The following is a 15,000-nucleotide window of genomic DNA, read 5'->3' as shown; positions in this document are numbered from 1 at the left end:
ACAAAATACACCTTCCCTGCATACCTTAAAAGCACCGAGGAGCTTTAAGTTTCGTTATTTTCGCCAGCACTTTTCAATTATTACACAAACATTATATTGCGTACCGGTTTGCTCGTGGCAGAGGTCCATACCCAGCTCCTGTGGTTGTGAATTTCTTCAAGGCCGAAAATTTCAGTAAGAACCGAAAACAACAGCTAAAAGGAAGCACACAGTTTGAACTAACCAAGGAAAAGAGGCTTCTGATTTTCTAAAATGTCATTGATGCACAGTTCAATTAGACTTGATACTACCACTCGGGCAACCACAGGGACAATTCCAGCCCTTCGGGCCCGGGGCTGGGGAGTTGTTTGAAGTGGTCATATCCCGGACTTTCGGTGGTGGGTGGCGAGGCAAATCGAAAATAACTTCTCTTTAAGTCTGTTTTTGTGAAGTACATCATTTCTTGCACGGTTGAAAAGATGGCGGCGGACTCCGTAGCTGTGGAAAGGTCCTTGTATAATATGTCCCGGCAACATACAGGGCATCACGTAATTGACGTCAACACCTTGACTCAACTCCATGGACAGGGAGAGGCGAAAAGTTCCATCATATGATACCGTAAGTGATGCATGATGTCTAGACGTGAATAGTCTGTCCACAGAGTTTATCCTTTTGTTTTTGACAACGCGCGAGTGAATCAGAGTGCAGAAACGAGTCCTAACCCCACCCAATTGCCCAAACGTTTACTAAATCCCCGCGCTTTTAATTTTTGTACAAGAACAGAAGTTCTAATCTTTCATTTAATTTCCATGTGCAGTTTACAAATAAGAACGTGGGTTGCTTTTGGTGGAGCTTGAAAACAACGAGACATAGCTGTGTAGCAGGCCCTTCGAAGTAGGGCGCGATAAAGAACGGGTGCGTGAGGAGACATGCCTGTCTCTCTAAACAAGACAATCATCAAATCGAAACAAACTCAATATGGCAGAAAATATAGTGGTCGATTTCATAGAAAAAAGGATACACCACCGAACCTCTTATGCCTGGTAATGTTGTTATAATGCTTATCTTTCAATTAAAAGAATTAATTAAGGTCAAAAAAGTTAAACCTTGTCGTTTCTTTTTCCTTTCCTTTTCCCCGGCTATTTTTTTTTTTTGTGATAATGCCAAAAAAGTGGGTCTGTCGCACGACGCTAAACGAAGAAAAAAGGGGGGATGTCCTTTTAATATAGTTATTTGGCTCCCTCAGAGTATAAAAGTATAAGTTCACAAGGACAGGATCGAGCGTATGCTGAGTAATTAAATGACATGTACAGATAATGAACGAAAGGCTGACTCTATAAGGCGCTACCTGGCAACGAAATGGTGAACAAGAAGTGCTGCCTCTCATTTAATAGAGACGTGAAATACTAGGTAGACCACATCCTGAACTCCCGCGAAAACCGCAAGAGAGGAGTACTCAAGGCTAAGGAGACTAAAGCCGGAAAAAACAACAGGAGTCTTGAGAAACGTCCTTATCCTATTCTGTCCGGGTTCGTACTTTCAAGGAAGCACTGATCAAGAGTCATACCTAAGGAATGAAAACTTCTCGCAGCTTCCTGCGAAAGCATGCAAAGAGTGACAACAGTGGTAAGCGGTCATTCTGTGAAATGTAACGCAATCTTTGCCGGTTGGATTTCTGCTGTTGTTGATCTGTTCTCCGGTGTGGATACTTCACATTTTCAATATCCCCAGGTACGAACAACAAACACTCACAAAATTGTTTTGTACGCTAAAATCTGACTTCCTGGACGTAAAAAGTTTTGAATTTTAAGACCTTTTTATTTAGTGAGGGGGACATGGAGATTTGCGATGTTGCGGTGATGATGTTTTTCTTGATGCAGTGATGCGGTGAATAAAATCTCAATTTGCGGTGTTGCGGTGATCGCAAACCCAACGGTGTGCGATGTTTGTGTTTCTCAAGCTACGGTGTTCGGTGAAATGAAATCATTTGCGGTGCTGTGGTTTCTTGTTTGATCTTTCTCATACCTAAATTCAGCACGTAAACTTCGTTAATCCGTGATAACTTAAGACAAGCACGCACCATTGTGTTTAATTTGTAATAAAATACAGACCAACATTGTCGAGTTAATCTTCAATACGCTTAAGCTGCCAATGAGAAGCTGTTTTCGTTGATAAATACGTAACTTGATAAGTAACTTGACCGCTGCCACCAGGAGTTGTGTTTATTTTGTGGAAAATTGTTTAGGTATAAACGTGTTATGTCAAGTGTAGACGTTAAAATCATGTAGCTAAAAATAATTGTTGCGGTGACGGTGTTTCGTCGACTTTTCTTGCGGTGATGCGGTGTTCGTTAATTTTTTTTGCGGTGTTGCGGTGTTTCGGGCCCCCCCATGTCCCCCTCTTTAGTGCTTCGCCCTTTGACAACGTGCACTTGGCAGGAGTTGACAGCTTAAATCTGCCTTTCCCATGTTAGCAAACGTTTTTAAATTAAATCAGATCGCTGGATGAAAACGTCTTGGTTTATGAAAACTGATAACATCAAACCACTGTTGCTCAAACTGATTTCTTATAGTATTTTTCCGAGTTTTTAGCATCGCCCCGCTGAGCGAGGAAAGCTCAAATTTCAGAAAAGTACTACTAGTATTTTTTGGCCTCAAAAATTTTCTTTTAAGTTGCCCGTAGTTTTGAAAACAGATTTTGAAAGAAGAGATAACGCTCTTTAACGTGGTATAAGACTCTTTACTGAAATCGAGGTACCAGTCGACGATTTTTGGCTTTCAACGTTCAAAATATTGAAAATAATGAAAAATCTCCAAAATATTACATTTGCGTTGAAACTGAGTAAATCTCCCCTTAAAATGTGTATAATTATGTACTTTTCTGAATAAGTTATTTGCTGTTGGCATTACAATTGATTTGATTTTTAAAACGATTTTTTCGTGACACACCGTCTCGGGCATGTAAAAGCCGGTCCGAGAGCCGCGAAACCGATAACCCCCCGTACGTCTAAAATATTTATCGGATCGAAGTAAAAATTATATTTATGTTATCAGCTTACCTAGTGCTACTTTGTGAATTTTTTTGAGAGTTTTCGATTTTTCACTTTTGCAGACCTCTGGTCGATATTTACTGACATCCGCTCTTAAAAGCTTGTAGAATTAATTTGCCATGAAATATGCTCGCCAATTTTCTACTTTCCCAATGGCCCAAATGTAATTAACTGCGTCGTAACCAACGTACTTGCTGTAGGTGTCATAGAACCCAAAACCTTGGCTGCCACTGATAATATCTCCATTCAAAGCAATTCTGTGCTCCAAGGTTCTTGGACAACTTTCCCCATAACTCGCCAACAATTCGCCAACACTTCGCCGAGATTTTCCAGACCGCAATTGAAGAAATACTGTCAGGCCTCCCTGGATGCAAGAATATCTCGGACGATATCATTGTATTCGGAAAAACTCAGAGGGAGCATGACGAGAATCTCCGTGGCGTGCTGCAACGGCTCCAGGAACACGATGTGCGCCTGAACAAGGAAAAATGCAGCTTCTCAAAGAGTGAGATAAAGTTCTACGAACATATCTTCAGCAAGAACGGAATCAAGGCGATCACTGACATGAGCAAACCAGAGAATGTCAGTGAAGTGAAGTCACTTCTAGGAATGGCTCAGTACGTGTCCAGTTACATCCCAGATTGCGCTACGATAACTGCCCCGCTACGACTGTTAGCCAAGCACGAGACGCCCTGGCAGTGGGCCGACAAGCAGCAACAAGCATTCGACAAGTTGAAAGACACCCTGACCAAGAATCATATTTTATCGGAAACGGAGATGGAAAAGTCATCTTATATCAGTGTATTTTGTTCCTTGCTCTAGTACTCCTAGCAAAGATTTATCATTCTGGCTTTGAATCATATCCCCACCTTAGCAGAAAGGGTAAATAATAGTAAAAAAAAAAAGGTCAAGTCACAAGTCACAATAAATGTCCATAGAAGTCAGGCCACAATGAAAATAAACGATGCTACGTTAATATGTAAAATGATACGTTAATGGTTGTTTTGAGCATTTTCAAGCAAAAAGTTGTCGGAATATTTCGACCAGGGTAAACGTTCTCCAATGTCGAAAGGTCAAAGAATGTCACGTGACACAAAGACGACTACGAATGAAATGCATAATTAAAAATGAAAAAGTTAGGATGCAGAAAATGGAAGTACGCCTTTGCTTGGGGTTGTCCAATTATTGAAATTCAAGCTTCGATATACTTGGGAAGTTGTAAAATGACCTGAGAAATGGTCTATGATACTAATGTTTCGTTCATGTTGCCTATTTCAAATAAATAAGGACTTATAGTGGTTTCAATTGAGTGTCGAAAGTAATTAGCAAATTGCTTTGGTTTATGATTAGTTCACTCTGTGATTGGTTCAAAGTTCTCTCGCCACTTCTTAAACCAATCAGAAGTAAAACCAAAACCAATCGTGGCTCGCGCGTGCACATTTTCCCGCGCTTTGTGTCGGCTACGTGTAATTACTTCGAGTTTTGATTGGTTTACCAGATTGTCTCCGTCCTTTCTGATTGGCTTAAGTAATTACTTTGGTTTTGGTTTTACGACACTCAATTGAAAATCGCTCTAATGCAATATGATTTGTCTCTTCGTTTTACCTAAATTACTCCGCTGTGTAACTTGATAGTAATATGATGAAACTCACCTTTTAATGAAGACGAGTAGTAAACTATACTATAAAATTACTATACCTTTGTTTCACATTGTACAAACGAGGAACTTAAAACCGCGGTACAATGCAGTTAAGATCAAAATACGAGGATTTCCTGAAATATGATGAAAAGTTCAACAAATGGTAAAAATGCGTCGCCACGTCCCTAAGTCCCGTCGCCCCCAAGTCTCCCATTCTCCACGTCCCTATGTCCCCGAGTCCCCACGTCCCCTGTCCCCGTCCCACTTTTCGACACAGCCAATGTGGCATATCAACTGTAAGATCGTTCAAAAACCTTTATTTTTGAGTGCTCAGTTGGACAAAAAGATGCAACACTCAGCGAGAAATGATATTTTCTCTTGTTTAAGAGGATACCTTGCTTTGACAATCTCGCGGGAAAATTGCCTTCGGTTGTAGTAGATTTAAAAATCATGCGTGTTTTCACGCGTAAGATTAAATGATGAGAGAGCACGTGCCAATACAATTAAAAAAAATAGCACGCCTGTTGTACTTGCGATTTGAATAACCACAAACGACTCGTCGCTGGCCGAAAGTAATTGCTTAAGTTACCTGGTTTGGTGGCTTAAGGGACGGACCATTATTTTTCTGGAGGGGGGGGGGGGGGGTTATGGAAAATATTAAAGAGCATTCATTATTTACAGTGCCTAAAAGACAAAATAAATTGGTCGCAAACATGATATTTACAAAAAAAGAAATAGTTTGCATAGAGGTCAGACAAACTTGTAACCTATTAATGAAAAAAGAGTTTCAAAACTGAAATTTAGACTAAAAGTATGCAGTTGTTTGTTTGCATGAAATAAATAATTGAAATAAACAAAAGTAACACATTTGGATCTTCATATTGCCCATGTACAAAAATAAACCCAAGCAGGGCATTTCAGAGTGGTCATGTTGGCAATAAAATCAAATCAGGACTCCACTACTGCGGAATAGCAGAAAAGCCTGCTGCTCCCTTTGCGTAGTGCCTGTCGTTTGCTCTTTATTTGTGCCAGTAGGTGCGTAGGAATTAAAATGGTGAGTGCCTGGGGCGAGTGAAACAACAGCCTATTACTTGGAACTTACATGTCTAACATAAATTGGGTATAACTTTTCTGAAATTTTCTTCGAAAAGTAGTTTAAAATATTGCGCTTTTCAATGACACAAGGGCTGAGCATTTAAAATTCAAGCAACGGGAAAAAGCTAAGTTCAGAGTGTCAAAAGGTAAAGTTCGCGGGCAGTGATTGGTGGATTTCCATCCGTTTTGTAGATTTCTCTTTTTCCAATTCGTTTGTCGGCGCCGTAAAATATTAAATCATATAATGATTGACAGCAGCAAAAAGGCAACCTCTTTTTTGTGTCAGAAAGGGTTAAAAAAAGATCGGAAAAAAAAATGTTTGCAGGAAGGTGTTGTTCGGAAAACTGAAAATGTTTGCAGAAGTGCATTCTAAAAAAGAAAAGTTTTCAGAGAAAATACTACCATTTGCGTCCATCCTTAAAGCGTGACGAATTTTGCGCGAAGTTTTACTTTTCAAACGTTAACGGTTTGTCCGGTTGTGTCACTTTTGACCAATGAAACGTTGGCAGTTATGTCATGAAATTGACAACGTTTTTGGCGGCATACCATCAGCATGTTCTGTTCACGTGCTGTTGAAGTTTTCAGGTTTTCCGTAAGAGCGTTCTGGTATTGTCCTGAAGACGTCTCTGCTCGTTTTGTAAAGGAGACAAAAAAATTTGAAGTTCACAAGTTTGGAAGGAGGTAAATTACCGTCCAGGAGTCGCTTTAGATCAAGATTTCAAATGCTCCATGAATCACGGAAGCCGAGCGTGAGCGCGGAATGCCCAAGACGCAAAAATATTCCCTCCTCCATCTTTCTAGTTTCACTTCGGTTTCATGTATATTTTTCTCGTAGTCGCTGAATCACATATCTTTTCTTTTCTAATCTTTCTTCGCTTCTCATTAATGATGTACCTTTCAAGTGGAGTGTTTTTATCGGACGAAGCCTTTTTCCTTCGGTCTCTTTAGTTTCTTGCTGTTCATTATCGTTGCGAAGAAGGTCACTTTTCAGACAAGCCTCGGCCTTAGGACGATCTAAAGTAGAAATCCTAATGATTGGGTTCACTTTAAAAGACAGCAGAACAAAGTCAATAGTGCGACTAGGCTAGCGAAGCAAGTTTATTATCAAAATATGCTAAACGAGCATAAGGGTGATTCCCGCAAAACCTGGCAAATCATCAATGAGCTGTCTTCCCGAAATTTCGTGGAAACGTCTGTGAAACAACTGAATGTAGATGAGCAATCAGTAACAGCTCCAGCAGAAATAGCGCACGAATTTAACCGTTATTTTGCTACCATTGGCCCGAAACTTGCTAGTGATATTCCTTCTTCAGATGGCAACAGCTATCTGAACTATCTCACTAGCACGGATAAGGAGTTTCAGTTCCGCCCAACCTCCACAAATGAAGTATTTTCACTGCTGAATAAACTGAAAAAATCAAAGGCAGTCGGCCTTGACAAAATTTCTTCTCGACTTATTCGTGAATGCGCTATATTTTCAATCAGTCATTAAATGTAGGTGTGTTCCCAGACGACTGGAAGTGTGCACGGGTCACTCCACTATTCAAACAAGGGGAACGTGATGACCTAAACAATTACCGCCCAATTTCCGTTATCCCGGTTATAGCCAAAGTGTTTGAAAGAATAGTTTATAACCAATTATATGCTTACCTAACAAAGCATAACGTAATATGTAAATGCCAATCTGGTTTTCGCTCTATTCATTCCACCGTTACGGCTCTACTTGGGGCTACGGATACTTGGGCTTATAACATTGACCGAGGAAAAATAAACGCTGTTGTTTTCCTAGACCTAAAAAAAGCTTTTGATACGGTTAATCACGAGATCCTTTTATCTAAATTAAATAATTACGGCATACATGGCATTTCTTACAACTGGTTTAAGTCCTATTTGGACAACCGCACTCAAAAGTGTTCCATTAATGGATCACTTTCTAAAACTTGCTCACTAAGTTGCGGCGTCCCTCAAGGGACTATTTTGGGTCCATTGTTGTTTTTGCTATATATCAATGATCTGCCAAATTGTCTAACGAATTGTGTGCCATGGATGTACGCAGATGACACCCACCTAACATATGCGGGTGACAATACAGGCGACATTGAATCAAGTCTTAACCATGATCTAGAAAATGTTAAAAAATGGTTGATAGCAAACAAACTTACCCTGAACATGACAAAAACCGAATTTATGCTGATTGGATCAAGGCAGAGGTTGTATGCTCTCACAAATCCTCCAATTCCCGAGATTAATGGTGGTCCTATCACTCAAGTTTCTGTTGCTAAATCCCTGGGTGTGCTTATTGATAATAATCTTAACTGGAGTAGCCATGTCGATAAGCTAACAAAGAAAGTAGCTTCTGGAATTGGAGCCCTCAAACGTGTAAGGCATCTCGTTCCTCAGACGACATTGCGCTCTATTTATCACGCTTTACTTCAACCGCACTTTGACTACTGCAATGTCGTCTGGGGAAACTGTGGTATCACGTTACATGACAAATTACAAAAACTGCAAAATAGAGCAGCCAGAGTTTTGACCTTCTCTAATTTTGATGCAAATGCTATTGAGCTATTCAAAATTTTAGGCTGGAAAAATCTAGTTAGCCAGCAACAAATTGCGCTGGCCACAATGGTCTATAAGTGTCTTCAGGGGCTAGCACCGGAATATCTATGTTCTAAATTTACAAACCGCGAATCTGTTTATAGTTTAAGAGACTCTAAAGAAAGCTTAATGTTCCGTTTCCGCGGACAAATTATTATAGAAACAGCTTCAGCTATGGAGGTGCTACTGTCTGGAATAGCTTACCCCTCAAAGCGAGACAAGCAGAGTCTCTTGGGCTTTTCAAAAATCTGATTAAAGACATCTTTTAGTATAAAGCACGGCATTCATGGAAAGCAGCTTTAGAATTAATATAGTTTAATTGTATTTTATTGTAATCATTTTAAAATTTTACCATCTGTAATTTAGATTTTAGCATTGTTTGTAATCTTAGCTGATGATTTTACCGTGCATAAATAATAAAATATCATATCATATCATATCAGATACATGGATCAGTCCTTTCAACGGGTTTGGTTTTCACACTAGTTGACGACCCCTCGAACAATTGTAGCTTTACCTGTGATCGAGAAATATCCGTTCCTTCGATACGTTTTGAGGAAGAAACTGCAATTCTGAGGCTAGGCACATGCTCGCCTTCATCATTTTGGTAAAGTATATCAAATTCCATATATCGTGCTTGGAAACTCACGGGAGATAAATGTTTACAACTCTTCCAGACTCCTAGGCAGATTATCTCCGCTCTCCTGAAAACTTCAAGAACACGTGAACAAAACATGCTGGTATGCCGCCAAAAACGTTGTCAATTTCATGACACAACTGCCAACGTTTCATTCGTCAAAAGTGACACATAACCGGACAAACCGTTAAAAACTAGTTTTCATATGTCGGGAAAATCCCAGACGATCGGGGATTTCGCAGTTTCCCGACCATCCCAGATTTTGCCGACTAATGAAAACCATAAATCGTAGACATCCCCGATAATCTGGGATGGTCGGGGACGAATCGGGAAGATAGAAAGCGTTTCTATTTTCCCGACGTGTCCCAGATTTTTGCGATCGTCGGCGATCATTCCCGACATATGAAAACTCAAATTTGTACTTTCACGGACGTCGGCGATGGTTTTTTAGCTCGTTCCCAATCCTCTAAATTGCATGTTTCAATTTTTGGCGCACTTTCCATTTTCCGTCAAAGTCACTATCGGGAGAATCGAGGACAAGCACCTTGCGATTTTCCGGTATGTCGGCAAAATCTGGGACGGTTGGGAAACTGCGAAATCCCCGATCGTTTGGGATTTTCCCGACATATGAAAACTAGGCTTAACGTTTGAAAAGTAAAACTTCGCGCAAAATTCGTCACGCTTCAAGGATGGACGCAAATGGTAGTAATGATCCGTCCCTAAAGTAAACGAGAATTCCACAGAAGTTTGCCGACTCGCGTAACTGTAAACGACTTGGAAAAGCAACTGTTTTCACGTGATTTCCGGTTGTCACTCGCTAACTTGTACGTGCCAGCGTTGATAGGCTTAAGATAGGAGAAGTGATTAAGAAAACGCAGTGAAGTGAGACGACTTTCTTGGAAACACTGGCCTTGGACTCGTGCCTCATAGTTTTTTGACAGACTGAAACAAATTGAGTTCAACATGGCCCTCACTGTCGTAATGGCGTGCGGCGCGCTTCTGTTCTCGGCTGTTTTGCAGGGTAAGTTATATCCACATTTTGAAGAAATCTTGAATTGTCAGCAATCTTACAGCAAGTGTGCATGATATGAAGAGTAAAAATAGCCATTCTCTCTTGAGATGAAAGGCTGTGAGACGCGGCGTACAGTTTATAACCATTTGCAGATGTCATTTCAAAGCCAGCACTTTCTCCAGTGAGACCATTTGAGCTCGCATTGACGTAGCAACCAAACTATTAAGTAATGGTAATAGGACTGAGAGGAGTCCAATTCGCCCAGTAATCATACGAGTCAGTAACAAAATTGGACGACCGGGCAGCGGGAGTCTGCTTTGTGAATGTAGGATAGTAAACCTGAATTTCGTGCGGGCTTTGCCTTTCTATTGAGAACGCTACACTGGCGACAAAGATGACACACCGAAAAAAACAGAAAATTCCCAATTTACAGCAAGTACAGTCAAACCGACAAAACAGTACCCTGGGTTCCAGAGGTTATTTTCTCGCTATGAAAAGAGCGAGTCACGAAGCGGCTTCGTGACTCGCTCTTTTGTCGCTCTTTTCATGGCGAGAAAATAACCTCTGGAATCCAGGGTAACAAAACAGCAGCATCAAGAAAAATCAAATGAGATTAAATATCAGCATACGAAGCAATCAGTGACAACTCTACTGCCCTTTCCCTCGGTTCGACCTTTCCAAAGACATGCAAAGACAACGGTGCACTCGGCACTCGATGGAAACAGTACGTTCCAATATTCCGAAATCTCTTCGTGGCGCTAAATATCACCAAAAAGACGCGACAACGGGCCATTCTGTTGCATTACGCTAGCGAAGAGGTGAACGACATTGTTGACACTATACCCGACGCCGTGGCATAAGGAGTCAGTGCTCGACGTTGCCCATGCGACTGGATTTTATTCGCTGGCGACTAACTTTTCACACTTGGTTGCCAGCCTGGCCCGGGTTGCTCGAAGCATGGTTAGCGCTAACCAGCGTTAAATACCATGGAAACGTATAGGATTTCATACCTCTTAACCAACGGTTAGTGCTAACCAGGCTTCGAACAACTGGCCCCTGGCCGCTAAGGTATTTATATTATATTATATTATATTATATTATTATTATCATTTAATTTTTTATTAATCGAATGAGTGCGATGAATGTCCAATAGCGGACTATACTTTACGCTTTAGCCTTTGCAAACGGTGTTTACGTACCTCATAACGAACCTACCTGACACTCGAACGCACTCTCTCATGTACGATAACTACTAGTTTTAAAATTTTATTAACACGATTCATCATGAAAAACAATTTCATTTCTTTCACATTATTTCTGAGAATTACAGTCGTCAAAGGCAAAAATTCTACGGTACATAATACATATTATACTAATTCTAATTCGGAGTAAACACCAGACATGCCGGTGTACACCCAAGTACGCGATCATTGCATTTAGCTTGTTTACGTATTTTTTAAAATACAACCTTAAAAGGTTGTAAAGGCTTTTTCTGTATTCAAAATCTATTATGTACACTTTCCGAGTAAAATTAAAAGTTTCTAGAAAAATCGTGGATGTCAATTCTGGAATGAAGTTAGTGAAAGATGTAAATTCAGTTTGCGTTTCCTCGAGTTAAAATAGCAAAGGAGATAATGCAACCAGTGTTTGCCCCTGCTGTATTCTGTGGGGGCACAATTTGGAGTCTCAAGATGTCCCAGAAATTTCAATTCAGCCTGCATTAGAACTGCCTTCTATCCGGCGCAACAAAAATTTACCACTGTCACAAATGTCGCAAATTATTTAAATGCGTAAACAAGCGAATACAAACTCATAGCCGACGTTTCGGCACCATTCTCAAAGGCAAATTGAATAAATTGATGCGGAGATTTAGTGTTCTCTATAATTAGCATAAGAACAAAGGCTCACAAGTTTTTCAAGTGAATACCTTTGCGCCAATCAAGTCCGTTTGCACGTCGAGAGAAAGGGTTTGTGAATTAAAAGCATGTCAAAGCAGTATGTAAATGCTGATATCATGTTGCCATGTCTGGAACAGTCGACTCTCGTCAGCGATGTTATGATTGCGATCAGTATAAAACGTAAAATGTTGACCGGGTATAAAACACGGTCTGAGTATAAAACGAGGACTGGGTATAAAACGTGCACCAGGTATAAAACGCGTTCTGCGGACTATGTATGAAACAAAAATCAAAAAAACGGAGTATAGAACAAAACTAGAATTGTACTGGCCCAGATACAGAGTTCTAAAAACGGGATGACCCTATTCGGTGGAATTGCGGAAGACACGGAATATTCTAAAATACGGAATACATATATGGGATATACGGAATATTCTAAAACACGGAATATACGGAATATTCTAAAACGCGGGATGAGAGGAAAGTCTTTTAAAAAAGGATATAAATAATACACTTTTTGCCCATGAGTAGTCTGCGTAGGATAACGAAACTTCGCATGATAATTTTACATTTCCTCGCGACCAAAGGTATAAAAACGTTTTACAGAGAAGAGATGATACAAAGCGATTCACCTCTGGGCGATATGTTCCCCCGCTTCCATTTTTGTGCCTCTCTGACTGTGTCGAAACACCGCAGGCGCATTTTCCCACACTTAGAAAAGGAAAAATGGAGAAAGACGTTGGTAAGTGTCTCAATTGCCTGACATGTTGCAAACATTTCTTTTTAGTATTTTGTTTCGCGTGCCTGTCGTTGGAGCGCGAACGTTCGTTTTAGTAATGAGCTAAATTCTAATAGTACGGCGGCTTAGCTAAAGAATTATTCCATTTTTGATGCAAGCACCAAACTTGATAGGAATATGTACATTTCTAGGCTGGTCATTTCCTGATATAGTGCCAAAAGAAACGATAACATGTCGTACATTATGTTTTTAAGACAATTGGGACACTTACCATCGTCTTTCTCCATTTTTCCTTCCCTGAGTGTGGGAAAGTGCGCTGCGATGTTTCGGCACAGTCCGAGAGGCTCAAAAACGGAACCGGGAAAACATATCGCCCACGGGTGAACTCTTCTCTGTAACACATTTTTATATCTTTTGTTGCGAGGAAAGTAAAATTATTATCCGAAGTTTTGTTTTCCTACCCAGACTTCTCACGGGCAAAAAGTGTATTATTTAGGTATATCCTTTTTTTTAGACTATCCTCGCATCCTCCGTTTTAGAATATTCCGTGTATTATTCCGCCATTCCGTTCCACCATTCAAACATTCCACCGAATAGGGTCACCCTAAAAAAAGGCCTTGAGTCCTCTACTTCCGTGTCAAAATATTATCACGTACACACAAATTCTTAGTTACAACATCGACCGGGCTAGAGGAAGTAAGAGTAGAGATTTTCTCTAAAAATTGTACTTTAATCAACGAGTTTAGCACTAGAGGGAGTGGAAAAATTGTTATGGGGAAGAACGGAAACATTTAGGCATATACATGTTCTGGCTCGCACGCAATCTTTACTCCCAAAGTCTGCGTTAGAGGCCAAAGATGAAGTTGGTAGTGTGTACGCGTAAATCAGAACATGGACTATAACAGTTGTTCTCTTGGTTGAGTGCTGTTTACAGGAAGGACCCTTGCGACACTGAAGTGAATAAAAAGTTGTATTAATCGGAACAAAAACTTTATTTTGTGAATAGGTAAATAGAACTTTTTACCGCTCTTTAAATTAGACAACGTAAAAAAAACAACCCTCAAATGGTGAGTCTGCTCCTCTTGCTTTTGCTCGCACACATCCTCATCATCCTTATCATAGCATGGATCCATATTCATTTTTAATCAAAGTCCTCAACCGGGCAAGTACGTCTTATGATATACTTGCCCGGACAAATTTTGGGTTGCCCGAGCAAAATGCGAAAGTATAGAAAATAGTCGATAAAATTACTTGTAACTTGAGCATTCGCGTTTTATTTTACACTCTCGTCAGAAATTACGAATTTTGACTCTTGAGTATTATGTTATTTGCACCGTGTGTTCTGTCGCACTTTGTAGTAATCATCACACTTTGTAATACCTGTCGTACTTAGTGGTAAAATAGCTGTCACACTTTGTAAGAAATTGAGCGGTCGCACTTTGTAATGACAAGTTGTCGCACTTTATAATAAGCTTTCAAATTTTTTGTTTAAATGGCACGTTTGGTAGAAATCGCATATGACTTAACTACTTCCCCAGGGCACAAATACGTTCTTCTTTGATATTTTGCTCTGCATACTAAACTGAGGGAAGAAAAAGAAACGCGTTCTCTCCTACACGCTTCTCGCAGTTATTATTTTGGAGATCACACAGCTTGCTTAGCAACGATGGAATGCAATAAGTGAATGGACGGAAAATAACTCCTGGTAAAAATAACAACATGCGCGAGAGGATTGAGTTCACGGGTTAGTAAGGGAGATGGAGGCTTCAAGTGACTCGCTACTTGCTCTATACGAGGTTTTTGTTTGGGGGAGGAGGGGGGTTGGGGTGTAGGGGTAGGTCACAGGATTTAAAAAAGTCACTACAATCGTGCCTAAAAGTCGGGGTACCTTCAACTCCATTACAAGACAAATACCAAAGTTCTTCAAAATATACACGCAACACAGTGTAAATGGTCTATAGGTCTGTGCAGTAGATGCAAGCACGGTAAATAGTCGAATTTATAGTTGTATCGTTCTTCGCTTGGTGTGTGCTGAGGTATTGGAAGATGGGAGTGGCAGTTATGGATGGGACCTATCTTATATTCTGAATTTTTTGATGCGTTATATCTTCAAGATTGGAGAAATGGTCCTCGTCGCCTATTTAATGAAGAAAATCATTTTTTCACTGCTGCCTCTGGATCAAAATCCGCAAGTGATGTGCCCTCCAGTGAAATTCCCATGAGATCTTCAAGGGTTTATCCACCAAGGGAGGAACGTGAATCATTCTTGATTCTATTTTGCTCTGATTATGCCCTTTCACAGCTGAACAGCGGAGATGGTAAAAACCAGGAAGATTTCAACCAAGTGGAGTCCA

At 40.3% G+C, this 15,000-nt stretch overlaps 1 protein-coding gene across 2 annotated transcripts in view; it reads left to right on the top strand.

The window, feature by feature from the left end:
• Window positions 1-9,862: 9,862 nt before the first annotated feature.
• Window positions 9,863-15,000, top strand: part of LOC138019759 (mucin-like protein) — a 76,422-nt gene continuing 71,284 nt past the window's right edge. For both annotated transcript variants that reach the window (XM_068866634.1, XM_068866633.1), the window contains exon 1: window positions 9,863-10,018. In XM_068866634.1, the coding sequence (XP_068722735.1) occupies window positions 9,961-10,018 (58 nt within the window). In that variant the 5' untranslated portion in view covers window positions 9,863-9,960. The remainder of the gene's footprint in view (window positions 10,019-15,000) is intronic.

The sequence above is a fragment of the Montipora capricornis genome, chromosome 10 (genome assembly GCF_036669925.1).
Source record: "Montipora capricornis isolate CH-2021 chromosome 10, ASM3666992v2, whole genome shotgun sequence".
Classification (NCBI taxonomy): Eukaryota; Metazoa; Cnidaria; class Anthozoa; order Scleractinia; family Acroporidae; genus Montipora; species Montipora capricornis.
Note: the sequence above shows the minus strand (reverse complement) of the source record. Positions and strands in the feature narration are given on the sequence as shown.